A 12031-nucleotide genomic window follows, 5' to 3' on the forward strand; every position below is an offset into this window, starting at 1 on the left:
TTCGCGAGGCTGGCCTCTCTTGTCTTCTTGTCTCGCTCTCGTCATCACTCAAGTAGTGAGTGATGTAATGGTCATCGCCTACGCACCGGACACGGGCGAGCTCTTCTTGAGCTTGAGCGCCGCCTGCGCAGCCGCGAGACGCGCGATCATCACGCGCATCGGGGAGCACGACACGTACTTGAGGCCCACCTTCTCGAAGAACTCGATCGACTGCGGGTCGCCGCCGTGCTCGCCGCAGATGCCCAGCTCGATCTTGGGGCGCGTCGCGCGGCCGCGCTCCACGGCCAGGCGCACCAGCTCGCCCACGCCCTCCTGGTCCAGCGTCTCGAACGGGTCCTTCTCCAGCACGCCGTGCTTCACGTAGTAGGACAGGAACTTGGCCTGCGCGTCGTCGCGCGAGATGCCGAACGTCATCTGCGTCAGGTCGTTCGTGCCGAACGAGAAGAACTCCGCCACCTCGGCCAGCTTGCCGGCCTGCAGCGCGCCGCGCGGCACCTCGATCATCGTGCCCACCTTGTAGTCGAAGGACTTGCCGCGCTTGCCGATGACGTCCTGCACCACCGACTTCACGAGCTTCACCTGCTGCTCCAGCTCCTCGAACGAGCCCACGAGCGGGATCATGATGTGCGGGTGCACCGAGATGCCCTCGCCAGCCACCTTGACGGCGGCCTCCGCGATGGCCTTGGCCTGCATCTCCGTGATGCCCGGGTGTACGATGCCCAGACGGCAGCCACGCAGACCCATCATCGGGTTGGCCTCCTTCAGGCCGGCCAGGCGGGACTGCACCGTCGCCTTGCTCACCTTCATCTCCTTCGCCAGCGTCTCGCACAGCTCCTCCAGCGCGCTACCCTCGTGCGGCAGGAACTCGTGCAGCGGCGGGTCCAGCATACGGATGGTCACCGGGAGGCCGTCCATGGCGCGGAAGATGCCTTCGAAGTCGCCCTGCTGGAACGTGCACAGCGCGTCCAGAGCCTCCTGCTGCGCCGGCGAGTCCAGCTCCACGGCGCCGATCATGCGTCTCACGGCGGCGATACGCTGCGCAGAGCTGAAGAACATGTGCTCCGTGCGCGTGAGGCCGATGCCCTGCGCGCCGTGCGCGCGAGCCTCGCGGGCGTCCTCGGGCGTGTCCGCGTTCGTGAACACCTCCATGCGGCGGTGCGCGTCCACCCACTTCATGAACTGCGCCAGGTCGCCGCTCATGGCAGCCTTCTGCAGCTCCTGCTCGCCCTTGATCACCTCGCCCGTCGTGCCGTTCACGCTGATGTAGTCGCCCTCGCGCAGCACCACCTCGGCGCCGCTCGCCGTGTGCACGCGCATCGTCTTGCTGTTCGCGTCGATCGACAGCGCGCTGCAGCCGCACACGCACGGCTTGCCCCAGCCACGGGCCACCACGGCTGCGTGCGACGTCATGCCGCCGCGAGACGTCAGGATGCCCTCGGCCGCGTGCATGCCGCCCACGTCCTCGGGCGACGTCTCCTCGCGCACCAGCATGACGTTCTCGCCGCGCGCGAACCACGCCTCGGCGTCGGCCGCCGTGAACACGATCTTGCCCACGGCCGCGCCCGGAGACGCCGGCAGACCCCGGCACAGCACGTCCTTCTGGTACCCCTTCTCGTTGGCGAAGCTCGGGTGCAGCAGCTGGTCCAGGTGGCGCGGCTCCACCAGCATCACGGCCTCTTCCTCCGTGATCAGCTTCTCGCGCCACATGTCCACGGCGATCTTGAGCGCGGCGGGGCCCGTGCGCTTGCCGTTGCGCGTCTGCAGCATGAACAGCACGCCGTCCTGCACCGTGAACTCCGTGTCCTGCACGTCCTTGAAGTGCGTCTCCAGCGTGTGCACGGTCTCGTCCAGTTGCTTGTACACGGTCGGCATCTTCTGCGCCAGCTCCGAGATGGGCTGCGGCGTGCGGATGCCCGCCACCACGTCCTCGCCCTGCGCGTTGAGCAGGAACTCGCCGTACAGCTTGTTCTCGCCGTTGGCCGGGTTACGCGTGAACAGCACGCCCGTGCACGACTGGTCGTTGATGTTGCCGTACACCATGGCCTGCACGTTCACGGCCGTGCCCTTGAGCCCCGTGATCTTGTTGATCTCGCGGTACTTGACAGCGCGCGGGATGTTCCACGAGCGGAACACGGCCTCAATGCCCATGCGCATTTGCTCCCACGGGTCCGACGGGAACGAGCGGCCGTGCTTCTCGTACACCTTCTTGTACTTGTGCACCAGCTCCTTGAGGTCGCTGGCCGTCAGCTCCACGTCGAACGTCACGTGGCGCGCCTGCTTCATGGCCGACAGCTCGGCCTCGAAGTCGTCGTGCGGGATCTCCAGCACCACGTCGCCGAACATCTGCAGCAGACGCCGGTAGCAGTCGAACGCGAAGCGCTCGCCGCCGCGCTTGGCCACGCCCTTGACGATCTCGTCGTTCAGACCCAGGTTCAGCACCGTGTCCATCATGCCGGGCATCGAGATGGCCGCGCCGGAGCGCACCGACACCAGCAGCGGGTTGGTCGCGTCGGCGAACGTCACGCCCAGCGTCTTCTCCATGAGGTGCACGCCCTTGCGCACCTCGTCCATGAGGCCGTCGGGCAGGCGCCCGCCCACGGCGTAGAATTCTTGGCACACCTCCGTCGTGATGGTCAGTCCGGGCGGCACGTTCACGCCGTTGCGCGCCATCTGGCACAGGTTGGCGCCCTTGCCGCCCAGCAGCGGCTTCATGCTGCCGTTGCCCTTGCTCTCGCCCTTCACGAACGTGAAGACGCGCGGGTGCTGCAGCACTTGGCTCATGCTTGCGGGGAGGGGGTTCTTGTAGCTTGTAGCTTGTTCTTGGTTGGGTTAGTTGAGGAATGAGCTTGGTCCGCCGGCCGATTGCCACGATGGCCCGGGACCCAGAGCGTGAGAGAAACGTGGGTTGCTTGGCGGCTTTCGAAGATTTGGGTCGGCGTAACGGCTCCGGCGTGTCAAACCTGGCGCTTGGACGTAGATTGATGCTGATTGGCTGGCGACCGAGACCCGTGTCGACTTCCGCTTAAGTCGACGCATCTCGTCTATGCTGCGGCGTTGAAGATGGCTTTCCAGGTTGAAGTGGCGTAGACGAGGCGATTTCTGGTCACGCCTTGTCTACCACGCGACTACCGCATTTCAATTAGAAATCGCGGATCCGCTTTAGAAACGAAGCTTTCCGGTGGTTGACGACATCGCGCATCGCCGCGGAGCAGTGCGCAATGTAGGTCCAGCCACGCTGGACTTGCCAGCCCTGTAGTGAGCGAACAGATGTCAGTTCGGGGCGGCGGTGCGCTCGAGACCCGCGCTGCGGCGGAAGCCACACAGACACGCCGCCAGGCTGCTGGTCATCGCATACTAACCGCATTGCAACCTTTGAAGCGCGCGTGTCTGCGCGAGGCTGCTCCGATTTTCGAAGGCTAACGGTGGCCTCCGACCAAGCGGCGAAGTGTGCGTACGAGTGTACGTGGCGTGCTGTAGCTGGATCGGGGTCGTAGCGCAGGCTGCTCTCGGCCTCACTCATGACGCGCGCTGGTATATGTAGCTCGCTAGCAGGACTTAAAAGTAGCTTGTATGTAGTCTTCCACTCCCGAGTAATGCAAGGTTGACATGATATCGAACTTTCGCAAGTAACAGCTACTGCAGCTGTCGATAGCAGCGTGGCCGTCGGCTACACCGCCGTTGTTAGTTAGCGCTCGAGGATACGCATGGCTGTCGTCACCAAGCAGGTGCGCTCGATGTCAAGGACCGTTGGCGATTACTAAAGGCTGTGGAAGCGAGCCGCAGCACCCGATTGCCTTGCGCTTATTATGTGGAGCTGAGATTCGCATCATTGCCCACTTCCATGTTGAAGTGCGTCCTGCACAGAGAGACGCGCCGCGAAAACCTACGTACCGGCGGAGAACGTGTGGTCCTAGACTTCTAGCTTCGCCTAAGTCAACATCGAGCGCCGACTTAACGGTACATGTAGACGAGTTAGACTTGGTGTAGGAGTTTCCTAGGATTATAGACTGGGGATTTTATCTGTTGCGGTTGGGCAGTACAGTAAAGCATTGGCGCGGTAAATTGACACCTTGCTGACAGCAAACCACCGAAGGCTGACAAAGAACAACAAGCTGTCATTTGCTCGTGAAAGTTGCGACTAGCTGTAACCTCGGGTTTCTCCCCCCGACAAGTGTCTAGAAGAAGCGGTTCATTCCTCAACTCACCTAGTCAAGAACAGCATGAGCCAAGTGATCCAGCACCCGCGTGCTGGTAAGGGCGAAAAGCTCAGGTCGACAGGCGATGCAGGCCGCTGCTGGGCGGCAAGGGTGCCACCCTGTGCCAGGTAGCGCGTCACGGTGTTGATCTGGATTGGCCAGCACCCCGGGGGTGTGCCAAGAATTCTGCGTAGTGGGTGGACACCTGCCCGACGACTTGATAGCCGAGGTCAGGTGGGATGCCGGTGGCGTCGCGCTGGTCTCTCAGGTTATCCTGGGGGATCGGAGCGCGCGGTGATTGCAGCTGAAATGGAGACGGTGCTAAACGTGGGTCTGGACGCCGAGGTCGCCAGCGCGCGGCATCGTGCGGGCCGAGGCACTTTGCCACCGCCGTTGTGTTTGCAGTGCAGATCGGAGACGGAGCGCTTGGGCTTGTCTGGTGTCGCTCAGCGTGAAGGCCTTGAGCCGACCGGAGATGACGCGCATTAGAAGGTCGCCGCGGATTCTCGGGACGCGAGGTGGGAGTCGATCATAGACTGGCGCTTTGTCGTCACCAAGGCAAGACGACCGGCGTCGTCGCCATAAGGTGCTTGACTCCCTCGCGCTGAGAGCTCCGCGGCGACCTGCGCAAGACTCCCGAGGTGCGAATGTGAGGCTGCTGCGCGACGACTCAAGATCCGGGGCGCTTCTAGGCTAGCACCAAGTGCGCAGCTTGGCACTAAGTCGACGGGCTCTGCAAAAACACGCCGCGACCGAACTTCAACGGTCCGTTGAGTCCATTTCTAAAGAGTCTGTTTCTAAAGGAGATTTAGAAACGAACTTTTCGGCGGTCGACCTGGATCTTGGACAGCCGCTGTCTGCAAGTGCAGGCCTCAGTGGTCTGAAGCAACGCTATCTACCGGAGCTGTCTACAACGCAACTCGGTTTGTTTTCGCTGTGTGCATCGGGGCGGTCGATCGATGACAGTCTTGGAGGCCCTACGTGCGTTGTTGTCGGCGCCCGCTCGGCTCTGCTTGGAGATCGCTACGCAGACGCGCGTGGGCTCCAAGCAGCCGCTGCTTGGATTGCTAACACTGTGTTGGCGGGTGGACATCGCGCCGAAAACGAGCACTGCCGCATGCTCCATCACCGACCCGCGCTCCGATCTCGAATCGTCGACACTCGTTGCACCTTGCACCGTGCACATTGACGTGTCGAAATTGCGCGTGCCTCGGTTCCACCCTACATTGCCCTGCGAGTACCACCACCGTTGAAATGTAATGTATCAACACGCTGGTCGCACGTCCATAACCATTGACCATCGACACCTTGCTGCTATCGTGACGGGGTCGCGTCGTCGCGTCCTTATTCTCTCGTTGTTGAGTACATACTTGACTTATCGAGGATCAGGCAAGCCACACACTGTGCCAGCGTATAGTACAAAGAAGCCTTCTCCTAGCGAACCTCGCGTATGCAGGACCTGTACTAAAAACTATTTTGTATGCATCCATTGAATTCACCGCCAGCGCTCATTAAGATCAATACCAACAACGTGCAAGCAGGCAGCGAATGCAGGCCCTCAATGCTGCGATACAAAACCTTGCCAGTTTCACAGCAATACACAACCGTGTGCTGCCTGTTGTGGAAATGCATAATGTGCCAGCGATATCAGCTTATCGAGTGATGCACGAACATCTAACACGCCATACACCTACCGATGTCCACGACTGCCCCTTACTTCCAATAAACAATTCGTGTTTAGATTCAATGCGCAGCGATAGCAGCCGCCCCAACTATACGACAACTACACTGCCTGGACATGCACACATGCACAAACGCACAAACGCACACGAGCGCCTCATACGTGCTTGCTAGCTTCGCGAGCCTGGCCTCTCTTGTCTTCTTGTCTCGCTCTCGTCGTCACCGAAGAAGTGACGTGATGTAATGGTCATCGCCTACGCACCGGGCACGGGCGAGCTCTTCTTGAGCTTGAGCGCCGCCTGCGCAGCCGCGAGACGCGCGATCATCACGCGCATCGGGGAGCACGACACGTACTTGAGGCCCACCTTCTCGAAGAACTCGATCGACTGCGGGTCGCCGCCGTGCTCGCCGCAGATGCCCAGCTCGATCTTGGGGCGCGTCGCGCGGCCGCGCTCCACGGCCAGGCGCACCAGCTCGCCCACGCCCTCCTGGTCCAGCGTCTCGAACGGGTCCTTCTCCAGCACGCCGTGCTTCACGTAGTAGGACAGGAACTTGGCCTGCGCGTCGTCGCGCGAGATACCGAACGTCATCTGCGTCAGGTCGTTCGTGCCGAACGAGAAGAACTCCGCCACCTCGGCCAGCTTGCCGGCCTGCAGCGCGCCGCGCGGCACCTCGATCATCGTGCCCACCTTGTAGTCGAAGGACTTGCCGCGCTTGCCGATGACGTCCTGCACCACCGACTTCACGAGCTTCACCTGCTGCTCCAGCTCCTCGAACGAGCCCACGAGCGGGATCATGATGTGCGGGTGCACCGAGATGCCTTCGCCAGCCACCTTGACGGCGGCCTCCGCGATGGCCTTGGCCTGCATCTCCGTGATGCCCGGGTGTACGATGCCCAGACGGCAGCCACGCAGACCCATCATCGGGTTGGCCTCCTTCAGGCCGGCCAGGCGGGACTGCACCGTCGCCTTGCTCACCTTCATCTCCTTCGCCAGCGTCTCGCACAGCTCCTCCAGCGCGCTACCCTCGTGCGGCAGGAACTCGTGCAGCGGCGGGTCCAGCATACGGATGGTCACCGGGAGGCCGTCCATGGCGCGGAAGATGCCTTCGAAGTCGCCCTGCTGGAACGTGCACAGCGCGTCCAGAGCCTCCTGCTGCGCCGGCGAGTCCAGCTCCACGGCGCCGATCATGCGTCTCACGGCGGCGATACGCTGCGCAGAGCTGAAGAACATGTGCTCCGTGCGCGTGAGGCCGATGCCCTGCGCGCCGTGCGCGCGAGCCTCGCGGGCGTCCTCGGGCGTGTCCGCGTTCGTGAACACCTCCATGCGGCGGTGCGCGTCCACCCACTTCATGAACTGCGCCAGGTCGCCGCTCATGGCAGCCTTCTGCAGCTCCTGCTCGCCCTTGATCACCTCGCCCGTCGTGCCGTTCACGCTGATGTAGTCGCCCTCGCGCAGCACCACCTCGGCGCCGCTCGCCGTGTGCACGCGCATCGTCTTGCTGTTCGCGTCGATCGACAGCGCGCTGCAGCCGCACACGCACGGCTTGCCCCAGCCACGGGCCACCACGGCTGCGTGCGACGTCATGCCGCCGCGAGACGTCAGGATGCCCTCGGCCGCGTGCATGCCGCCCACGTCCTCGGGCGACGTCTCCTCGCGCACCAGCATGACGTTCTCGCCGCGCGCGAACCACGCCTCGGCGTCGGCCGCCGTGAACACGATCTTGCCCACGGCCGCGCCCGGAGACGCCGGCAGACCCCGGCACAGCACGTCCTTCTGGTACCCCTTCTCGTTGGCGAAGCTCGGGTGCAGCAGCTGGTCCAGGTGGCGCGGCTCCACCAGCATCACGGCCTCTTCCTCCGTGATCAGCTTCTCGCGCCACATGTCCACGGCGATCTTGAGCGCGGCGGGGCCCGTGCGCTTGCCGTTGCGCGTCTGCAGCATGAACAGCACGCCGTCCTGCACCGTGAACTCCGTGTCCTGCACGTCCTTGAAGTGCGTCTCCAGCGTGTGCACGGTCTCGTCCAGTTGCTTGTACACGGTCGGCATCTTCTGCGCCAGCTCCGAGATGGGCTGCGGCGTGCGGATGCCCGCCACCACGTCCTCGCCCTGCGCGTTGAGCAGGAACTCGCCGTACAGCTTGTTCTCGCCGTTGGCCGGGTTACGCGTGAACAGCACGCCCGTGCACGACTGGTCGTTGATGTTGCCGTACACCATGGCCTGCACGTTCACGGCCGTGCCCTTGAGCCCCGTGATCTTGTTGATCTCGCGGTACTTGACAGCGCGCGGGATGTTCCACGAGCGGAACACGGCCTCAATGCCCATGCGCATTTGCTCCCACGGGTCCGACGGGAACGAGCGGCCGTGCTTCTCGTACACCTTCTTGTACTTGTGCACCAGCTCCTTGAGGTCGCTGGCCGTCAGCTCCACGTCGAACGTCACGTGGCGCGCCTGCTTCATGGCCGACAGCTCGGCCTCGAAGTCGTCGTGCGGGATCTCCAGCACCACATCGCCGAACATCTGCAGCAGACGCCGGTAGCAGTCGAACGCGAAGCGCTCGCCGCCGCGCTTGGCCACGCCCTTGACGATCTCGTCGTTCAGACCCAGGTTCAGCACCGTGTCCATCATGCCGGGCATCGAGATGGCCGCGCCGGAGCGCACCGACACCAGCAGCGGGTTGGTCGCGTCGGCGAACGTCACGCCCAGCGTCTTCTCCATGAGGTGCACGCCCTTGCGCACCTCGTCCATGAGGCCGTCGGGCAGGCGCCCGCCCACGGCGTAGAATTCTTGGCACACCTCCGTCGTGATGGTCAGTCCGGGCGGCACGTTCACGCCGTTGCGCGCCATCTGGCACAGGTTGGCGCCCTTGCCGCCCAGCAGCGGCTTCATGCTGCCGTTGCCCTTGCTCTCGCCCTTCACGAACGTGAAGACGCGCGGGTGCTGCAGCACTTGGCTCATGCTTGCGGGGAGGGGGTTCTTGTAGCTTGTAGCTTGTTCTTGGTTGGGTTAGTTGAGGAATGAGCTTGGTCCGCCGGCCGATTGCCACGATGGCCCGGGACCCAGAGCGTGAGAGAAACGTGGGTTGCTTGGCGGCTTTCGAAGATTTGGGTCGGCGTAACGGCTCCGGCGTGTCAAACCTGGCGCTTGGACGTAGATTGATGCTGATTGGCTGGCGACCGAGACCCGTGTCGACTTCCGCTTAAGTCGACGCATCTCGTCTATGCTGCGGCGTTGAAGATGGCTTTCCAGGTTGAAGTGGCGTAGACGAGGCGATTTCTGGTTACGCCTTGTCTATCACGCGACTACCGCATTTCAATTAGAAATCGCGGATCCGCTTTAGAAACGAAGCTTTCCGGTGGTTGACGACATCGCGCATCGCCGCGGAGCAGTGCGCAATGTAGGTCCAGCCACGCTGGACTTGCCAGCCCTGTAGTGAGCGAACAGATGTCAGTTCGGGGCGGCGGTGCGCTCGAGACCCGCGCTGCGGCGGAAGCCACACAGACACGCCGCCAGGCTGCTGGTCATCGCATACTAACCGCATTGCAACCTTTGAAGCGCGCGTGTCTGCGCGAGGCTGCTCCGATTTTCGAAGGCTAACGGTGGCCTCCGACCAAGCGGCGAAGTGTGCGTACGAGTGTACGTGGCGTGCTGTAGCTGGATCGGGGTCGTAGCGCAGGCTGCGCTCGGCCTCACTCATGACGCGCGCTGGTATGTGGAGATCGCTGGACGTGTGTAGCTCGCCAGCAGTAGCTACAAAGGAGCTAGCAAGTAGCGAGTAGTGCAAGGTTGACTTGGTTTCGAACTTTCGCTAGTAGCAGCTACTGTAGCTGTCGATAGCAGCGTGGCCGTCGGCTACACCGCCGTTGTTAGTTAGCGCTCGAGGATACGCATGGCTGTCGTCACCAAGCAGGTGCGCTCGATGTCAAGGACCGTTGGCGATTACTAAAGGCTGTGGAAGCGAGCCGCAGCACCCGATTGCCTTGCGCTTATTATGTGGAGCTGAGATTCGCATCATTGCCCACTTCCATGTTGAAGTGCGTCCTGCACAGAGAGACGCGCCGCGAAAACTTACGTACCGGCGGAGAACGTGTGGTCCTAGACTTCTAGCTTCGCCTAAGTCAACATCGAGCGCCGACTTAACGGTACATGTAGACGAGTTAGACTTGGTGTAGGAGTTTCCTAGGATTATAGACTGGGGATTTTATCTGTTGCGGTTGGGCAGTACAGTAAAGCATTGGCGCGGTAAATTGACACCTTGCTGACAGCAAACCACCGAAGGCTGACAAAGAACAACAAGCTGTCATTTGCTCGTGAAAGTTGCGACTAGCTGTAACCTCGGGTTTCTCCCCCCGACAAGTGTCTAGAAGAAGCGGTTCATTCCTCAACTCACCTAGTCAAGAACAGCATGAGCTAAGTGATCCAGCACCCGCGTGCTGGTAAGGGCGAAAAGCTCAGGTCGACAGGCGATGCAGGCCGCTGCTGGGCGGCAAGGGTGCCACCCTGTGCCAGGTAGCGCGTCACGGTGTTGATCTGGATTGGCCAGCACCCCGGGGGTGTGCCAAGAATTCTGCGTAGTGGGTGGACACCTGCCCGACGACTTGATAGCCGAGGTCAGGTGGGATGCCGGTGGCGTCGCGCTGGTCTCTCAGGTTATCCTGGGGGATCGGAGCGCGCGGTGATTGCAGCTGAAATGGAGACGGTGCTAAACGTGGGTCTGGACGCCGAGGTCGCCAGCGCGCGGCATCGTGCGGGCCGAGGCACTTTGCCACCGCCGTTGTGTTTGCAGTGCAGATCGGAGACGGAGCGCTTGGGCTTGTCTGGTGTCGCTCAGCGTGAAGGCCTTGAGCCGACCGGAGATGACGCGCATTAGAAGGTCGCCGCGGATTCTCGGGACGCGAGGGGTGAGTCGATCATAGACTGGCGCTTTGTCGTCACCAAGGCAAGACGACCGGCGTCGTCGCCATAAGGTGCTTGACTCCCTCGCGCTGAGAGCTCCGCGGCGACCTGCGCAAGACTCCCGAGGTGCGAATGTGAGGCTGCTGCGCGACGACTCAAGATCCGGGGCGCTTCTAGGCTAGCACCAAGTGCGCAGCTTGGCACTAAGTCGACGGGCTCTGCAAAAACACGCCGCGACCGAACTTCAACGGCCCGTTGAGTCCATTTCTAAAGAGTCTGTTTCTAAAGGAGATTTAGAAACGAACTTTTCGGCGGTCGACCTGGATCTTGGACAGCCGCTGTCTGCAAGTGCAGGCCTCCGTGGTCTGAAGCAACGCTATCTACCGGAGCTGTCTCCAACGCAACTCGATTTGTTTTCGCTGTGTGCATCGGGGCGGTCGATCGATGACAGTCTTGGAGGCCCTACGTGCGTTGTTGTCGGCGCCCGCTCGGCTCTGCTTGGAGATCGCTACGCAGACGCGCGTGGGCTCCAAGCAGCCGCTGCTTGGATTGCTAACACTGTGTTGGCGGGTGGACATCGCGCCGAAAACGAGCACTGCCGCATGCTCCATCACCGACCCGCGCTCCGATCTCGAATCGTCGACACTCGTTGCACCTTGCACCGTGCACATTGACGTGTCGAAATTGCGCGTGCCTCGGTTCCACCCTACATTGCCCTGCGAGTACCACCACCGTTGAAATGTAATGTATCAACACGCTGGTCGCACGTCCATAACCATTGACCATCGACACCTTGCTGCTATCGTGACGGGGTCGCGTCGTCGCGTCCTTATTCTCTCGTTGTTGAGTACATACTTGACTTATCGAGGATCAGGCAAGCCACACACTGTGCCAGCGTATAGTACAAAGAAGCCTTCTCCTAGCGAACCTCGCGTATGCAGGACCTGTACTAAAAACTATTTTGTATGCATCCATTGAATTCACCGCCAGCGCTCATTAAGATCAATACCAACAACGTGCAAGCAGGCAGCGAATGCAGGACCTCAATGCTGCGATACAAAACCTTGCCAGTTTCACAGCAATACACAACCGTGTGCTGCCTGTTGTGGAAATGCATAATGTGCCAGCGATATCAGCTTATCGAGTGATGCACGAACATCTAACACGCCATACACCTACCGATGTCCACGACTGCCCCTTACTTCCAATAAACAATTCGTGTTTAGATTCAATGCGCAGCGATAGCAGCCGCCCCAACTA

At 61.5% G+C, this 12031-nt stretch overlaps 2 protein-coding genes across 2 annotated transcripts; both read right to left on the bottom strand.

Moving 5' to 3' along the window:
• Positions 1-78: 78 nt before the first annotated feature.
• On the bottom strand, positions 79-2781 carry IUM83_00853 (pyruvate, phosphate dikinase; the record flags this gene model as incomplete). Its single annotated transcript, XM_067924658.1, has 1 exon — positions 79-2781. The coding sequence occupies one exon, from the start codon at positions 2779-2781 to the stop codon at positions 79-81; it is 2703 nt and encodes a 900-aa protein (XP_067789245.1).
• A 3349-nt stretch (positions 2782-6130) lies between these two features.
• IUM83_00854 (pyruvate, phosphate dikinase) lies at positions 6131-8833 on the bottom strand (the record flags this gene model as incomplete). Its single annotated transcript, XM_067924659.1, has 1 exon — positions 6131-8833. The coding sequence occupies one exon, from the start codon at positions 8831-8833 to the stop codon at positions 6131-6133; it is 2703 nt and encodes a 900-aa protein (XP_067789247.1).
• Between the last annotated feature and the right edge of the window lie 3198 nt (positions 8834-12031).

Source organism: Phytophthora cinnamomi (genome assembly GCF_018691715.1).
Source record: "Phytophthora cinnamomi strain GKB4 chromosome Unknown Contig53, whole genome shotgun sequence".
NCBI lineage: Eukaryota > Oomycota > Peronosporomycetes > Peronosporales > Peronosporaceae > Phytophthora > Phytophthora cinnamomi.